The sequence below is a fragment of the Cetorhinus maximus genome, chromosome 10 (assembly GCF_964194155.1).
Source record: "Cetorhinus maximus chromosome 10, sCetMax3.hap1.1, whole genome shotgun sequence".
Lineage (NCBI taxonomy): Eukaryota > Metazoa > Chordata > Chondrichthyes > Lamniformes > Cetorhinidae > Cetorhinus > Cetorhinus maximus.
The window spans coordinates 54,613,155-54,632,649 of NC_135888.1; the positions used below are offsets into that span (position 1 = coordinate 54,613,155).

A 19,495-nucleotide genomic window follows, 5' to 3' on the forward strand; every position below is an offset into this window, starting at 1 on the left:
ACACTGAAAGACTGGTGGTTAAAAAAAAAAATAGAGCATGCAGCCTGAAACTTCCAATTTTTTAAAACTGGACTTTAAAACCTGAAGCTCTGCTGGATGACTTGATAACTCCATTTGCAACCCCAAGCACCACCTTCACTGTACACCCCCCCACCCCCAACCCTAGCGCGGCATGGGCCCCAGATGGTGGCACCATTTGCACCCTCCCCTGCCATTGCCCTGGGAGGGCCTCCTGCGTTTGCAGCTGTCCGTTATTTCTCATGGGTGCTCAGTTTCTTATCACTCCCCCACCGTCTATCCTTCTCAGTTGTTTGGGGTGACTAAAGAACAGTTTCCTTTGGGATGAGGTTTCGTGGATAAGCTCAATATCATCATCTAGAGTTGCTGCCTACTCTGTGTTCCTCTATGTGTGTTCCTATTGGGAAGGGCATGGAGTTTTGAACTCCTCAAGGAGTATTGTTTCACAAAGGTTTTCATAGGTGGCCTCAGTTTTAAGCACCAGTCAAAGGCAAGCTGCTTTTAAGCCATTCAAATCCCAGGTATGTCTGGTCAAGCTGTTTCCTGAGGGTACAGAATTTCTGTCAGTACACCTCTGGCACTATCTGTTACACACTTAAAATATCAGTTTTTGCTGCCTCAGAGCTTGTTTCACTTCCCTTGGGCAAGAGGGAGCAAACTTTATGAGCTTTTCCCATCAGCTTACTTTGCAGCAGCAGGCACCAGCATTGGGCTGGCCACTTTAACCTGCTGCGCTACCCTTTGGCAAGAGATCAAGAAGGCACCACCTCTTCTTCATCAAATTTAGGGATTAAATGGGCAAACTTGAATATCTCATCCCTTAAGCCTGAGCTTGGGGTGGTTCCCTCACGAGGGATGTTTTCAGTGGGCATAGTGGGACCCTTCCTTCTCAGCTCGAGCTGTTGTAACTTAAACTCCCTTTCCTTTTCTCTTTACTGGAGTTCTCTCCCTCTTCTAATCATGCCTCTCTTTCTCTCTCTCTTTTTCCCTTTCCTCAAATTCCAGTTCCAATTTCTGTTGCTCCAGTCTTAATTACTCTGTTGCTAATTTATCTGTTTTAGTGTCCTCAATTTCCACCTCTAGATGTTTCGTCACCTGTTTTAAAATTTCTGTTTTTCTGGCTTTCGGGCAGAGCTCCACCTTTACGTGCCTATCTACATCTCTTAATTCTTGCAAGGACAGTGCCCTTAACTTCTTGGCAGTTGCTCTATGAAAGCATTGACATCGAATGTGGATATTTTAGCACTTTAGTGTTAGAGACCCAAGAAAACCACTTGCAGTTTTTAATTGTTTTCAAAGGAACAATTTACCTTCCCCACTCCAATTCTTTCGTCAAATCTCAGACGAGCCCCCTTCATTCAATGATATCACCATCGCTGAATCCCCCACTATCAACATCCCGGGGGTTACCATTGACCAGGAACTGAACTGGACCACCCATATAGATACTGTGGCTACAAAATCAGGTCAGAGGCTGGGAATTCTGCAGAGAGTACTCACCTCCTGACTCCCCAAAGGCTGCCCACTATCTACAAGGCTCATGTCAGGAGTGTAATGGAATACTCTCCAATTGCCTGAATGAGTATAACTCCAACAACATTCAAAAAGCTTGATACCAACCAGGACAAAACAGCCCACCTGATTGGCACTCCATCCACCACCTTAAACATTCACTCACTGCACAATGACACACAGTGGCAGCAGTGTGTACCATCTACAAGATGCACTGCAGCAACTCACCAAGGCTCCTTGCACAGCGCCTTCCAAAACACGTGACCTCTACCACCTAGAAGGACAAGGGCAGCAGATGCATGGTAACACCACCACCTGCAAGTTCCCCCCCGGCAAGCCACACAGCATCCTGACTTGAAACTCTATTGCCATTCCTTCACTGTTACTGGTTCAAAATCCTGGAACACCCTTTCTAACAATACTGTGGATGTACCTACATCACACGGACTACAGCGGTTCAAGAAGGTGTCTCACCACCACCTTCCCAAGAGCAATTAGGGATGGGCAATAAAGGCTGGCTTAGCCAGCAATGCCCACATCCCGTGAACAAATAAAGAAAGTTTCTGTTTTGACAAATTCTCTTCTTCCCCACCTCCCACTCATGAATGAGTTGTCTCTTGACACCACATGGTTTCAGCAACAGCAGGTTCCTTCCAGTATGTCATCAGTTGGCCAGTCTTTGTGTCTTAGCAGGCTACTCAACTCTCTGAGGCATTGCAATCTGATCCTGATTCCTCCATATTCAGTAGCCATATTGGACTGATTTCTGGTCCTTTTTTTAAACATAGACATCAGTTATAACAAATGCAGAATCAGATCCTTGTCTTTACTGAGCTCATGTCACACAATCTAACATGAGTATTCAGTCTAATCATACAACACAATTCCATTCATATGATTCTATTATTAAGTTCACAATTCACTACAAGAATTCAGGCACCAAGCTTTACAGTTCCAGCCTGATTACAGCAAGCTGTGGTTTGCTCTAAACACTTAAACCAATTCTGCCTTTGATTCCCATATCCCATCCAAACTAACGCTAAATTACAATACATTAAAAAACACCAAATGTAGAATTCAGATAACAAAGAGCCAAGACTCAATCAATCCTTTCATCAATCCCATCCAATGATTCTGTTATCATGATTATATGGTCCATCCAAGCTTTATTACGTTATTACTATAAACAGTGACACAACTGCATGTCCCAGACCATCAAGACATGAATGAATGACTTTCCCATTCCTTCAGTTTCTCATCCTTTTACAAAGCATCCCTGTTCAGCAGGACAGAAAGCTATGTTAATTCACTGTATACTGATCCCACAAACAGCCAAACAGACATTGAGATAAATGAGTAATGTGAGCCCATGTTCCCATCCCACACACCCGCACTTTTCAGCAGAAGTCATTCAATAAGGTTCAAGAGCAGGAAATGTGGCTGACTTTTCCCTCACTGTTCCAAGGGTGTTAAAGTCAATTATATCACCCCTGTTAATGTCCCTGCTGAGATCAGATAACTCAGCACAAATCAGGAATTGAACATAGTGCCTTCTGATTTGAATATCCCAGCATCAAACCAATTTTAAATTGTGTAATGTTTGTGAACGATCAAGGCCCATAGAGCAGGACACCAGAAAAGTCTACATGAAAGAGCTGGAGAGAAAATGAGGTCAGTCGGGAGGTTAGATGAAATGAGTCCATGGAACCACGGAAAAGTTACAGTGCAGAAATAGGCCATTCAGCCCATCATGTCTGCGCCAGCCAAAAAAGAGAAAAAAGAAACTAGCCGCTCATTTTAATCCCAATTTCCAGCACCTGATCCGTAGCCTTGCAGGTTACAGCACTTTAGATGCAGATCCAGGTACCTTTTAAATGAGTTAAGGGTTTCAGACTCCACCACCAACTTAGGCAGTGAATTCCAGACGCCCACCACCCTCTGGGTGAAAGATTTGTTCCTCATGTCCCCTCTAATCCTTCCACCAATCACCTTATATCTATACCCCCTGGTAATTGATCCCTCAGATAGGGAAAACAAGTCTTTCCTGTCTACCCCATCTAGGCCTCTCATAATTTTGTACATCTCAATTAGGTCATCCCTTAGCCTTCTCTGGTCTAAGGAGAACAACCCAAGCCTATCCAATCTTCCCTCATAGCTGCAATTTTCAAGCCCTGGCAACATTCTTGCAAATCTCCTCGGCACTCTTTCCAGAGCAATTATGTCCTTCCTGTACTGTGGTGACCAGAACAAAACTCCAGCTGTGGCCTAACCAACGTTTTATCCAGGTCCATCATTACTTCCTGCTTTTGTATTCAATTTCTCGCCCAATAAAGAAAAGCATTCCATATGCCTTCTGATCACCTTGTCCACCTATCCCGCCACTTTCAATGACCTGTGGACATGAACTCCAAGGTCTCTCACTTCCTCAATCCCTCTCAACAACTTCCCGTTTATTGCGTATTCCCTTGTTTTGTTTGCCCTCCCCAAATGCATGACTGGGTTTCTAAACCCTGTAGTATGTAATAGGAAGGCAACACTGAAGAAAGTAAGAAGGGCTACAGCTTTAATGTCTTGAAATATTAGGTACAGCAGAAGCACAGTATATTCTAGCACAGTGAGGATATAGGAAGGAGGAAGAGCAATATATAGGAGGAAAATGTTGGATGAATGAAACCAAGGGGAAGAGTTAAAAGTGGTTGTACAAGATTGTAAATGATAGAGAATAGGAGAGTAAGAGTACTCTCTTAAGTAAGCCAAGACCTAGAAGAGGTCTGAAGCTGTCCATGTCCATATGCAGCAAGACCTGGACAATATTCAGGCTTGAGCTGACAAGTGGCAGTAATGTCCGCGCCACACAAGTGCCAGGCAATGACCATCTCCAACAAGAGAGAATCCAATCATCTCCCCTTGACACCCAATGGCATTACCATCGCTGAATCCCCTACTGTCAACGCCCTGGGGGTTACCATTGACCAGAAACTTAACTAGACTAGCCATATAAATACTGTGGCTACAAGAGCAGGTTAGAGGCTGGGAATTCTGGAGGAAGTAACTCACCACCTGACTCCCCAAATCCTGTCCACCGTCTATAAATGTGATGGAGTTTATTCACTTGCCTGAATGAGTGCAGCTCCAACAACAATCAAAAAACTTGACACCATCCAGGACAAAGCACCCAGCTTGATTGGCACCCCACCCACCACCTCCAACATCCATTCCCTCCACCACTGACACATATTGGAAACAGTGTGTACCATCTGCAAGATGTACTATAGCAACTCACCAAGACTCTTTTGACAGCACCTTCCAAACCCATGACCTCTACCACCTAGAAGGACAAGGGCAGCAGATGTATGACAACACCACCGCCTCCAAGTTACCCTCCAAGACTTGGAACTAAATCGCTATTCCTTCACTATTGCTGGGTCAAAATCCTGGAACTCCCTCCCGAACAGCACTGTGGGTGTACCTACACCACATGGACTCCAGCAGTTCAAGAAGGTGGACCGCCATCACCTTCTCAAGGGCAATTAGGGATGGGCAATAAAAATGCTGGCCTAGCCAGCAATGCCCATGTCCCCTGAAAGAATAAAATAAATGACAATAGAACAAGTTGACAAAGCAGGTGATGGTTGGAACTACTTCCTCACACTAAGAACATAAGAAGTATGAGCAGGAATAGGCCATTTAACCCCTCGAGTCTGCTCCACCCTGCAAAAGGATCATGGCTTATCTGATTGTGTCCTTAACCCCACCCTCCTGGCTGCAACCCACACACCCCCCATTATCTTTGTCTCCTTTGTAGGTTAAAAATCTGTCTAAATCAGCCTTGAAAATACTCATTGACCCAGCTGCCGCTGCTCTCTATGGAAGAGAATTCCAACATCCCTTTGAGAGAAGAAATTCCTCCATATTTATGTCTAAATGGGAGACCCCTTATTTTGAAACTAGTGTTTTATATAGTTCCAGCATAACCTCTCTGCTCTTATATTCTATGCCTCAGCTAATAAATGAAAAGATTCCATGAGCCCTCTTAACCACCTCGTCAACCTGCTCTGCTACCTTTCGGGACCTGTGGACATGCACACCAAGGTCCCTCACTCCCTCTACACCTCTCAGTATCCTCCTATTTATTGTGTATTTCTTTACCTTGTTTGACTTCTCCAAGCACATTACCTCACATCTCTGGGTTGAATTCCATTTGCCACTTTTCTGCCCACCTGACCAGTCCAGTGATATGTACCTGCAACCTATAGCTATCCTCCTCGCTATCTACCACGTGGACAATTCTTGTATTGTCTTCAAACTTGTTACATCATGCCCCCTACATTTAATTCCAAATCATTAATATATACAACAAAAAGCAGGGAAACTAGTACTGAGCCCTGCGGAACCCTACTGGAAACAGCCTTTAGTGTTTCCTGTAGATGAGAGCTTCAGCATCAGGTGGGCTGAGACTAGGATCGTAGCGGGCAACGTTGTGGAGGTAGATGTAGATTTATGGAGAGTTGAAAAGGTGAATGTGTTTGTTAGAGTCACCTCTCACTGTCCTACAGCTTGTCTCAGAAGATCATGAGAGTGCAATTGTTAGCCTCAGCGTGAATGTTCCCTGACCCTAATGATGTAAAGGAGCAAGAGTCAATGTCTGCCATGTACGTAATGTAAATTTGAAAGAGACAAGAGTTTTCAGTATTTATATAGCACATTTAACAAAGAAATGCCCCTCGCATCTTCACAAAAGCATAATCAGACAAAAATGGTTGCTGAGCCAAAGAAAGACATATAGCCAAAGAGCTGGGTTTTAAGCAGAGTCTTAAAGATGGAGAGAGATATGAAGGGGTTTAGGGAGGGAATTTCAGTGTAGAACCTAGGTAGCTGAAGACACAGCTGCCAGTTGTGAGGTAATGGGAAAGAGGTATGCACAGGAGGCCAGATTAAGGAAACGGATAGTTCTGGGAAGATTGTAAGGCTGGCAAAGGTTCCAGGGACATGAAGGGATTTTGTTGCAATCTCCATAGAGACTGATAACTTATTTGTATTTCCAGTTACTATCTGAAAGAATAGCACGGCAAGATTTCACGTTATAAAACTTTTACTGTAGCAAATGTTTAAAAGCACTATTAACTAAACACTATTTTCTTTTTGTAGGCAGCTTATACTTTAAATTACAGAGAGGAATGTTCAAATTTTATACATAGCACACATCGGACTCTCTAAGTAATTATAATCCTTATAGTAAACAATCCACAGCTGCTCCCAGCTTCCAACAGGTTTCCGCATCCCCGATCCACCAAAGAGTAACTTCAAGTGACCATCTCCGGGCACTTTGTTCAGTTTTCAGGAAGTTCCTTAAATTTATCACCAGTAGTAAAGCCTGTACTGATGATTCTTCTTCCTCCGGTCATGCCAGAACAAATCTCCTGGAATCCATAGAAGGCTGCTGGATACATCTACTCAACTTGAGCCGTCTCCCTCCTGCATCTGACTATGGTGACCCACAAAGCCAAGAAGCCTTTTCTCTCTGCTGACCACACAGGACCTCTACTGTGTCTGTGATATGCGTTGATTTGCAGGGAAGCCTGTAACCTTACCTCTAAAATGGCTTACTCCACCCTCTTCTCCATGGCAATGTTAAACACATTAACCTTGCATCCAGATAGAAATGATAATTAGTTATCCTTGATTAATTCCCTTTCATCTTAGAAGTAAATGGACAGTTGCAGCACAACTACTTTCGATCCGATACCAACAAAACCTTTCTGGGACTTTGGGAGACTCAAGAGTCTTCTCACTGTAAACTCAGAAACTGCTGTCATTGTCTCCAACCGTAAATACCTTGCACACTTGCCCCAGTGCAACAATCTGAGTCTTCTTTTGACCTCTAACAATCATACCATCCAGGCTTACTATCAGGTGGCCTGCAGAACAGTCACATGACCCCCTTCATTTACCCTAAATTTAAAGATGCAGCCCCAAAATACAATCATCTTATTAACCTTACAATTGTAACAATTTAAATATAAACGTGAGGATTTTAATTTGGAGGCATTGAGGTATGGGGAGCCAATGTAGATCAGCAAGGACGGGAGTGATGGCTGATAACTGAGTTTTGAATGACCTGTAGTTTATGGAGGACAAGAGACTAGCCAAGAGACTTGTAATAGGTAAGTCTAGATGTGGCAAAAGCATGGATGAGGATTTCAGTGGCAAATGAACTGAAGCAGAAATGGAGATGAGTGATGGTATGGAGGTGGAAGTCATCAGGTAAAGAAGATACGGGATTGGAACATTATTAAGTGGAACTCAAGGCTGCTAACAATCTGGTTCAGTCTGAGTCAGTAGCTAGTAAGAGAGATGGAATCAGTGGCAGGGTACATACTTTGTGGCGGGGACAGAAGCTGATGTCTGCTGTCTTCCTGATACTTCACTGGAGGAAGTTGTGACTCAGCCAAAACTGGATGTCAGGCAAGCGATTTGACCATGTGGAAGTAATTGAGAAGCTGAGCTTGGTGTCATCACGTAAATTAGGAAACTGATCTAATGTCTTTTAATACTGTTGCCAAAAGGCTGCAATGTAGATGATGGAGAGGAGGAGGCCAAGGATAAATCCAGAAGTGGCGCAGGGGTGGGAACAGAAACCATTGCTGGAGATGCTGTGGCTACAATTGATTAGGTAAGAAAGGAACCAAGAGGGAACAACCCCGGTGAGCTGGGCAATGAAGGTTAGACATTGGAAAGGAGGTTGGTATGGTCAGCCACTTAGAGGCAACAGAGATGTTGAAAAGGACGAGGAGTCAGTGTACCAATGTCACAATCACAGAGGATGTTATATGTGACTTTGGATAGGGCTTGTATACGGTGGAGAGATTCAAACATGGAGTTGCTGGAAAGATAGCTGCAGATTTTGGAGAGGGCACCAAGTTCACTTTGAAGAGGAAAGGGAGATTAGAGATGGAATCACAATTTGCAAGGACAGAGGATTTGTTATGTCAATCAAAAGTTCATTGTCATTTAAACTCCTGGGTCCCGTTTACCCTCTATTATTTTCTCTGTATTATTCACTGTGTGCAAGTCCTGCTGTAACCAATCACAGATTATACCTCCAATCATTTTGTATTGGTGATACCACAATCGTTAATCCTGTAACATTACCACATTGGTCCAAGAATTCAGGACTCACTGGCAATAAAAGCCAGTGTTATTTCCCATTCATGCCAAAGCATTTTGAAAGCCACTCTTGAATTGGCAATTATCGTGCAGGAATGTATAACATCTACTTATCCACTTTTGCTTTGCTATGATAAAGAATTTCATTTATATCATATTCAGAAATATAGCATTGTACATAAAATGAATTGCATTGAAATGCAGCGATTATTATGTATGCAAACCCAATTTCACAAACCATCATGTGATGAATGATGTCTTTTTTGGTGGTGTTGGATGAAGGAGGATTTTTTTTGTAAAGATACCAGGAGAATTCCCTGCTCCTCTCTGAATATTATGATGGGACCTTTAACATCCACCTGAATCACTGGAAAAGATGGACTGGGCCTTGATTGAGCATCTCAGCTAAGAAATGGATCCTTCAGCACCCTCAAAATAGCACATAAATTATGAACTCAAATTCATTATTTACAGTGACATGTTCAAGCTACTTAGTAAAGTGTCTCTTCCTTGTTTTTCACCATTTTTAAAACACATTTACGTTTTTTATTTTGTTTAGTCATATCGGAAGTTGAGCTTATCATACTATTCATTGTTGGAGTGCCTGACCCAGGACCACATGAGCTTCATTGCCAGCTTAGAGCCACACGTGGTCATTTACATCCTGACCTCTTTATCAGAAGGACTCAATGCCTTGGGTGAGTTACACTAGAAAATGTTTTTTCCTGAATATTGGAATTGTTGGTACCAAATCACCTGCACAAACTAACCTAGTCAGGAAGCTAGGGTGTGTATGGTGGCTGTTCAGTAAATTTTTTAATTGAAAGCCAATCAAGAAAAACATTGTTGAAGGTGCTGATACCCTCATTTGTATTTAACACAATTTCAAGTTGATATATAAGATCACCATGCATGGGTACCAATGCACAATAGTTTTCAAGGGAATGCTTTAAGGAAAGCTTAACAATTCTGAAATATAGTCATCATCACTGGAGTTTTCACATGATAGAGCCTAGAAATTTGAGAGTTCTTGGTCTGTTCATCACCACCCAATTGATGCTGATTTTTTTTGCTTTTATTCCCCGAGTTTTGGTGCTGGCAAGCGTTGAATTATGACAATTAGTGAAGACCCATCACTGGAACCGCACTCGAATCATCCCTGAACCGTATAAACTCAAGGGAATACAGGCGACGTTTAAACAACTTGGTCTTATGAGTTAGATCTTTAATCATGTGAATGTGTGTTGCACTCATTCAGATCCCATCAATCTTCCCTGAGTTTCAGTTTCTAAAACTGAATGCAGTGCTCTAACTAGCCTCTGACTGAGAATTTGTACAACTGATGCATCACTCTTGTTTATCAACCCCTTGAAATAAAAGCCAACATTCCGTTAGCCTTTTTGATTATTTTTTTTGTGCTTGTGCACTCAATTTTAATGAGTTATTTACATGAATACCTAAATCCTTTGTTCCTCCAAAGCTCCTAGACTTTAAGAACCTTTAAGAAACTCTTCCAATCTTTCTTTGATACAAAGTGGATGAGCTCACAGTTTTCTACATAAAACTCCATTTGCCATTGTTTTTCCCACTCATTCAGCCTGTCTATGCTCCTTTGTAATTTCCTGCTCCCATCTGCACAACTTACTGTGACCTCTAACTTGGTGTCATCTGAAAACTTTAGATATAAAACTGTCTATTCCTTCAGCCAAGTCATTAATATATGGTGAAAAGCTGAAACCTTAATACAGATCAGTGGTGATCTCTGCTTTTCACATTCTGCCAATCTGAGAATGTTCCCTTTATCTCTACTGTCTTTCTGTAGCCTCCCAACCAATGACCAAACCATATCACAAAGTTAACTCCAATTCTGTGTGTTTTTATTATTGCTAATAGTTTATTATCTGGAGCCTCATCAAATATTTTCTGAAAGTTGACATAGACAACATCCATAGACACTCCACTATCCATCATGTTGAGGACTTCCTCAGAAAATTCAACTCGATCAGTTGTTCCCAAACTTTTAACATCCCGCGAAGCCCTTTCATGAAAACGTCAAATCTCGCGGACCCCCTCCTAAAAATAAATATTTTCCAGGGATTTTCTCCCTCACCTGACTATAAATTATAAAAGCAACATTAATTCATTCAGCGCTCTGCTTCCTGTATCCTATCTGCAACCAACCCCCACTAACCCATCCTTACACCCCCATACATTTCAAATTTAGAATCGTATTCTCACTTAGTAACATCATAAAATAAGCTGTGTCTCTTCACCAGAATGATTTATGCAGAACTGTACATGTCATACCTGGTTACCACTTCACTGTGCCAAAATTCTACAATCAGTGATGTGACAATGATTTTTCCCCTGGTGGTCATTTGTTGCAACCAGCCAGACTCAAAAAGAAAAATGACCAAGACTATTTAATGGGTAATCATACAGGACATACAGGCTTGTGTAGGCACCAGAAACATTTAATTGTATCTCTTGTCTCCTAGTTTAGTTAAGACTTAAGGGGCTGTCACAGATTGTGACAAATTGCTCCAGCAATAGGCGGCAGGAAGATGGCAGAAATGGTTCATCCTAGTCTTTACATTAGTCGAAATGCATACAATTAATCTAAAACTTCCAAGTTATCACCATAGAAAAAGTTTTTGGGAAGCTCTACCTCAATGACATTTCTACAGATTTGACAAGCTAACACAAGCAGGCAAATATTTATTCAGCTCCGTTAATGAGTTGAATTTCAAAAGAATTAAGAGACTCAATGAAAGGTTGCAGTAAACTCCAAACTGAATTTTAGTTAGAGAATTTCCTCCCTCCACCCACGCTCCACCACCACCGCCCACTCCCCCCCGCAAACTTACTTCTAAGTTCTCCTGTACCACTGGTATTTTGCCCTCTTCCTCCACTGTTAAAAAGCACTCATGTAACAAGTCTGCCATTTCTTTCTATCCATTGTAGCCTCATCTGCTTCTATCTTTAAAGTGTCTATCTTTCCCTTTACCACACCCTTTCTACTAATATTTTTAAGAAAAAAACTGTTGCTCTTAGCTTTCATATCCATTGAAAGTTTTTTTATTCATATTCCCTTTTTGCATCTTATTACTTTTTTCAATGCCTTTTTTATAGCTCTCAGTCCACTAACCCTCTATTTTTCCTTGTATTTGACAAGCATTTTCTTTTAGCTTGATACTGTCTTTTACTTCATTTATTTATCATGGTTGTTTAACTATATAAGTTATGTTTTTGCCTTTTACAGGTACATTTCACATGTTCCAAATATTGTTGGACATGGTTGACTATATCAATCGCTTTCAGCACCTCTCCTCCGTCGTCCAGCTGGGTGAGACAACCCTGGCCTGGTTTCATTCTTACTTATCTAACTGTAGCCAGAGAATCACCTGCAATGGCTTCTCCTCCCACAGCCCCTTCCACACTAGTACCTCTGAGGTCCCCCAAGAATAAACTTTGAGTCCTCCTGTGCCTCAACTACATGCTACCCCTTGACAACTTGAAAAACACAACATCAGGTTCCGCCTGTGTGCTGACGACACCCGAGTTTATATCACCACTAGCTCACTTGACCCATGCCTCTGAAACTGATTTGTCACACTGCTTTTCTGACATCCAGTATTGGATGTACAGAAATTTAATCCTACTAAATATTGGGGCGACTGAAGCTATTTTCTTCGGTCCCCACAACAAAGTTAGCAAGGAAAAATTAAGAAACAAAATACTAGGAAATATTGGATTTCAGAAGGACTGGGAGAGGGGGTGGGGGGGTGTGGCGGGGCTTATATGTGAATCACAGACAGTTAACGTGCAGGTACAGCAAGCAATTAGAAAACCAAATTATATGATAGCCTTTATTACAAGGAGACTGCGGTTTTAGAGTGAAGCCATCTAAATACAATTATATAGGACCTTGGTGAGATCACATCTGGAATACTGTGTATGATCTGAACACTTCACCTAAGAAAGCATATCTTTGCCTTGGAGGCAACGGAACAAAGGTCCATTGGACTGATTTCTTGGATGAGGGATTGGTCAAGGAGGAAAGATTGAGTAGACTAGGCCTTTATTCCATAAAATTTAGAAGAATGAGAGGTGATCTCTTAAAAACATAAAAAATCCTTAAGGGGTTTAATAGGGTATGTGCTGAGAGGATGTTTTCCTGGCTTGGGAGTCTAGAACTAGGGGTCAAAGTCCCAGAATAAGGAATTGGCCATTTACAACTGAAATGAGGAGAGATTTCTTCACCTAAAGAGTTGTGGATATTTGGAATTCTCTACTGTGGATGAGTATATTCAAGACAGAGATCGATAGATTTTTGGACACAAGAGTATTAAGAGATTTGAGGATAGTTTGGGAAGATGGAGTTGAGGTTGAAGATCAGTTGTGATCACTTTGAATGGCGGAACAGGCTCGAAGGGCTTTCCCACTTCAATTCCTATTTTTCATGTTCTTATAAACTCCTTCCTTCATCATCAATGCCATCCCCCTCCCTGCCAACAGTTGAATCACTGTTCACAAACCTTGGTGTAGTATATAACCCTGATATGAACTTCCAACCGCATGATCTCTAAGATCGCCTACTTCCACCACCTTAATATCAACCAACTGAGCCTCTGCATCAGCTCATCTGTTGCTAAAACCTTCATCCATGCCTTTGTGACCTTTAGACTTGACTAATCCAACAAACCTCTTCCCGACCTCCCATCTTCCACCCTCCATCCAAAACTCTGCTGCCCACACCAAGAGTGGAATCTTTCAGGCCCACCTCGAGCGAGAAGCATGGTGGGCGGAGGATCTTAATTTAGCGTGAGGCCAAAAATCAGCTTCCTGACGGCTAAATGAACTTTTGAAATTAAGTCCTTGGAATTTTAAAGGCGGCTTAAGCTTCCTGGCTAACAATGTCAGGAAGTCCTTTTGCATGTATTTGCATGTCGTGCATGCTCATTAAAAGAGCAGCCCACCAGAATCATGTGGCCCCTCCAAATTAATTTCTCTGTCAGTGAGAAATTAGAACGTTCACATTTACGATTGCATATAAGTGGCTTGCATCTGGTGAGGTAGACTTCTTCCTGGACTTTGGAATGAGTAATTGCTACTTTGGCCTTCTTGGGAATTGCTCAAAAATGTCAGCCTCCTGATTGAGAATGACTGCTGGTAGACCAAGCTGTGCGGAGGCCGGGTAGTGGAGGCAGGTTCAGGGGGGAAAAGTGGAGCGAAGGCTGGGCAAGGGGGGCAGGGTCAGGAGGAAAGGGAGGAGTGAAGGCTGGACATGGGAGGAGGGTAGGTAGAGAAGGGTGGAGTGAAGGCTGGGCAAAAGAGGTACAGTCAGAGGGGAAGGTTGGAGCAGAAGCTGGACAAGGGAGGCAAAGTTAGCAGGTAAGGGTGGAGTGAAGGCTGGACGAGAGGCAGAGTCAGCAGGGAAGGGTCGAATGAAGGCTGGGCAAGGGAGGCAGGGTCAGTGAAGAAGGGTGGAGCAAAGGCTTGTCAAGGAAGGCAGGATCAGCGGGAGGGTGAACAGGGAAGGAAGCCAGACTGTCCAGAGCTTGTTTAGGAGGGTGTCTGGGGAAAGAAGCTGGACTGTCCAGGGCTATTTAGGAAGGTGTCTGGGGAAAGAAGCCAGACTGCCCATGGCTGTTTAGGAGGGTAAACATGTCATGCATGGTCCTGTTGTAGGACAGTGAATGGGTTCTCTGGGCATTGAGCGTTGTAAAGAGATGGATTTAAAGGGCAGGAGAGGTGAGCTCAAGAGTCTGTTCCTAAGGATTTGAATGACGGTACTGGGAGGCAGGGCGGGAAGTGCGTGGTTGGATCAAGTAGGATGGAAGTGCAAGGCTCATGGACGGATAGTGAATGGTCTCATGGGGGATTTCAGAAAGTCGGGGTAAAGCTGGCCTCAAGAATGTGAGAAGGCAGGATCAGGAGGGCATGGGCACGTCGACAGTTATGAGAACAGGGGTAAGAGCAGGAATGTCCACTTAGCTGATAATAGGAGCCAGGGTAACAGGGAGAGGTTGAAGGGTTATAGGAATGAGAGGAATGACAAGGCAGTAATTGTGTAGGACGATGGGGGAATTTGGTGGGTAACAGGGGGAGGGTATAAGGTGCTTGACACACTGGCAAACCTCATACACACCATGCTGAAGCTGTCAAGGTTGTTGCGCAGTTCGTAAAACCTCTCAAGCATTCGATATGGGAGGGGTCTCTTTCCTAGTGGGAGAAGTTAATGCCTCATTTGTTTGGGCTAAGTGAAGGGGCACTCTATTAATTACTAGTCCACTCCATGGAGAACCAGGATCAGCTGAGTTCTCCTCTCGAGTGTTCCAATACCCAATAAACCAGCATTGCTCCATGACTAATGGATCACATTTCAGCAAGAACCCATCAAGGTTTGGAGCTGCCATACATTGTGTGCTGATTGGCATCTGCTGCTGTCAGAGGCAGGGATAAAGGGAGGGAGGTGGATGCCTCCAAGGGGCACCATTGGTGGATGGCAGCAAAGTCCTGATGTCAATCCTCCATCCTCCTAGGTAAGTGATCATAGTTGACGAGGGTTTATGTGGTAAATCTTTCTGTGATGCCAAGTCAATGGTCTATAGAGTCTCAAGGGTAATGTAGGCAAGCTGAATAGTGTCTGAGGGAGGGTCCTCGCACAAGGCTATCATTATCTCAGTAAATGCACAATGTCCCCATTCGTAGTCATATATGAGCAAGAGGAAGACTCATCTGTGGTCCTCTAGCATGTCCTTCATCATGAAGGGTTGGGGTGGGGAGGCCATGTCTAGATTGATGCCAGGCACAGAGCTTAGCATTGGCTTAAAAGCTCAGAGATGGAGGCTTCTACGAGGAATATGCTGACTCGATGGATCACTGCAATTTGTTCACATCCACTCAGGCATAGATAATGCTGGTTCCAGGCAACCCTGCTTTTCTACTGGCTCTGGTCAAGATGAGGAGGAACCGTCCCAGGGTGGCTCAGGGCCAGGAGCAGCAATAGCCAGAGCAGCAATAGCCAGACACGGCAGTTCCTCAAGAAGCACAGGATGTGGGCAACCAGGGGCCAGTGCAACGGCGAGCATTGGCCCAAATTTGGGTATATTGCAGGAGGTGCAGCTAACTGCAGGTGAGCGAAAGGCAATGCCTTAGGATGTCCCAGAATGTGGTTACTCACATATACCAGTTTCTCCATGAAGATCTGCATCCACAAGGACTTGGAGGCAATTCTATTCCAGTGACATTAAAGGTCACCACGGCCTTAAACTTATTTGCCAGTGACTCCTTCCAGGGCTCCATGGGGACCTGCATGGCATTTCCCAGTCAGTGACACGCAAGTGCATCCAGGAGGTGACAGATGCCCTGTTCAGGAGAGTGCACCAATTTGTCAAATTCTGCTTGGATCCCGAGAGCCAGGCAGCCAGAGCGTTGGGTTTTTGCAGCAATCACAAGTACAAGGGTCTTTGACTGCACACATGTGGCGTTGAGAGTTCCCTGGTTCCAGCCAGTCACATTCATCAATGGGGAAGGTTTCCACCCTTTGAACATGCAGCTGATGTGGGATCACACCAGACAAATCCTGCATGTTTGTCCTCGGTTCCCAGGCAGCTCGCACGATGCCTACATTCTGAACCACTCCTAGGTGACACAGGTTTTTGAAGGGCCTCGGCGATTACAGGGCTAGGTCCTTGGGTACAAGGGATACCCCCAGAAGATGTGGCTGATGACACCAGTTTGCCATCAGCAGATTTCTGCCGAGGAGAGATACAGTGCCACATTTGCCTCCATAAGAACCACTGTTAAACAGACAATAGGCCTCCTAAAGATAAGTCTTTCCAGTACTCCCCAAAGAGCTGTCCTGTTCATCATTGTCTGCTGCGCCCTGCACAACCTTGGACAACAAATGGGGGATGTCTTGGCAGAAGGAGACATGGAGGACCGAGATGCCTCCTCCAATGATGAGAATGGGGAAGGAGATGGTGATGACAAGGGCCAGGATGTCGTGGAGGCACATGCAGAGGCCATTGCAAGGGAACGATGCAGAAGACAGACCTGTGACAATCTAATAACTAACAGATTCCAGGAAGAGCAAGCTGCCGATACTTATCCTTAACTATTTCATTTTCAATCCTGTGCTGGCTGGCAGGCCATGGCTCCTTATCTGTAGCACACATTATAGTTTACTCTCATGTATCTTGATTTATGACAGCTGAATTAAATTACACGACTTAACGTCAGGATAGACAAAAAGGAAAAGGTGTTGGAGTTGCATTGCTGGTTAAAGAGGAAAGTAACTTAATAGTGAGAAAAGTTATTAGCTCCGACGATGTGGAATCTGTAATGGTACAGCTGAGAAACACCAAGGGGCAAAAAATGTTAGTGAGGTTTGTATATAGACCCCCAAACTGTAGTGGTGATGTTGGGATGGGAATTAAACGAGAAATTAGAGACGCATGCAATAAAGGACGATCTGTAATGACTGGGTGACTTTAATATGCATATAGATTGGGCAAATCAAATTAGTAACAATACCGTAGAGGAGGAATTTCTGGAGTGTATACGGGATGTTTTTCTGGACCAATACGTTGAGGAACCAACTAGAGAACAGGCCATCCTAGATTGGGTATTGTGTAATGAGAAAGGAATAATTGGCAATCTAGTTGTGCGAGGCCCCTTGGGGATGAGGGACCATAATATGATAGAATTCTTCATCAAGATGGAGAGTGACGTAGTTGATTCTGAGACTAGGGTCCTAAATCTTAATAAAGGAAACTACGATGGTATGAGGCGTGAGTTGGCTATGTTGGATTGGGAAACGTTACTTAAAGGGATGACGGTGGAAAGGCAATGGCAAATATTCAAAGAGCACATGGGTGAACTGCAACAATTGTTTATTCCTGTCTGGCGCAAAAGTAAAACTGGAAACGTGGCCAAACCATGGCTTACAAGGGAAATTAGAGATAGTATTAGATGCAAGGAAGAGGCATCCAAATTAGCCAGAAAAAACAACATACCTGAGGATTGGGAGCAGTTTAGAATTCAGCAAAGGAGGACCAAGGGATTGATTAAGAAGGGAAAAATAGAGTATGAGAGTGAGCTTGCAGGGAACATAAAAACTGACTGTAAAAGTTTCTATAGGTATGTGAAGAGAAAAAGATTGGTGACGACAAATGTAGGTCCCTTACAGTCAGAAACAGGGGAATTTATAATGGGGAACAAAGAAATAGCTGACCAACTAAATACATACTTTTGTTCTGTCTTCACAAAGGAGGACACAAATAACATACCAGAAATGTCGGAGAACACAGGATTTAGTGAGAGGGAGGAACTGAAAGAAATCAGTATTAGTAGGGAAATGGAGTTGGGGAAATTGATGGTATTGAAGGCTGATAAATCCCCAGGGCCTGATAACCTACATCCCAGTGTACTTAAGGAAGTGGCCCTAGAAATAGTAGATGCATTGGTGGTCATTTTCCGAGATTCTATAGACTCTGGAACAATCCCTGCAGATTGGAGGATAGCTAATGTAACCCCACTATTTAAAAAGGGAGGTAGAGAGAAAACAATGAATTATAGACCAGTCAGCCTGACATCGGTAGTGGGGAAAATTCTGGAGTCCATTATAAAAGATTTAATAGCTGAGCACGTGGAAAACAGTGGCAGAATTGGACAGAGTCAGCATGGATTTATGAAAGGGAAATTATGCTTGACAAATCTACTGGAATTTTTTGAGGATGTAATTAGTAGAGTTGATAAGGGTTGAGCCTGTGGATGTGGTTTATTTGGACTTTCAGAAGGCTTTCAATAAAGCCCCACAAAAGAGATTGGCGTGTAAAATTAAAGCACATGAGATTGGGGTATTGATGTATTGAGATGGATAGAAAACTGGTTGGCAGACGGAAAACAAAGAGTAGGAATAAACGGGTCTTTTTCTGAATGGCAGGCAGTGACTAGTGGGGTACCACAGGGATCGGTGCTGGGATCCCAGTTATTCACAATATATATTAATGAGTTAGATGAGGGAACTAAATGTAATATCTCCAAATTTGCAGATGACACAAAGCTGGGTGGGAGGGTGAGCTGTGAGGAGGATGCAGAGATGCTTCAGTGTAATTTGGACAAGCTGAGTGAGTGGGAAAATGCATGGCAGATGCAGTATATTGTGGATAAATGTGAAGTTATCCACTTTGGTAGCAAAAACAGGAAGGCAGATTATTATCTGAATGGCTATAAATTGAGAGAGGGGAATGTGCAACGAGACCCGGGTGCCCTTCTACACCAGTCGCTGAAGGTAAGCATGCAGGTGTAGCAGGCGTTAAAGAAGGCAAATAGTATGTTGGCCTTCATAGCCAGAGGGTTCGAGTACAGCAGCAGGGATGTCTTGCTGCAATTGTACAGGGCCTTGGTGAGACCACACCTGGAATATTGTGTGCAGTTTTGGTCTCCTTATCTGAGAAAGGACATGCTGTAGAGGGAATGCAGTGAAGGTTTACCCGACGGATTCCTGGGATGGCAGGACTGACATATGAGGAGTGATTGAGTCGATTAGGATTATATTCGCTGGAGTTCAGAAGAATGAGGGGGGGATCTCATAGAAACCTATAAAATTCTAACAGGACTAGACAGGGTAGATGCAGGAAGGATGTTCCCGATGGTGAGGGAGTCCAGAAACAGGGGTCACAGTCTGAGGATACGGGGTAGACCATTTAGGATTGAGATGAGGAGAAATTTCTTCACCCAGAGAGTGGTGAGTCTGTGGAATTCGTTACTACAGAAAGTAGTTGAGGCC

At 43.5% G+C, this 19,495-nt stretch overlaps 1 protein-coding gene across 1 annotated transcript in view; it reads left to right on the forward strand.

The window, feature by feature from the left end:
- LOC144685323 (ran-binding protein 17-like) overlaps positions 1 to 19,495 on the forward strand; it is a 947,082-nt gene that overhangs the window by 764,675 nt on the left and 162,912 nt on the right. Inside the window, exon 24 of the mRNA XM_078549733.1 lies at positions 9,257 to 9,395. Coding sequence (XP_078405859.1) covers positions 9,257 to 9,395 — 139 coding nt within the window. The remainder of the gene's footprint in view (positions 1 to 9,256; positions 9,396 to 19,495) is intronic.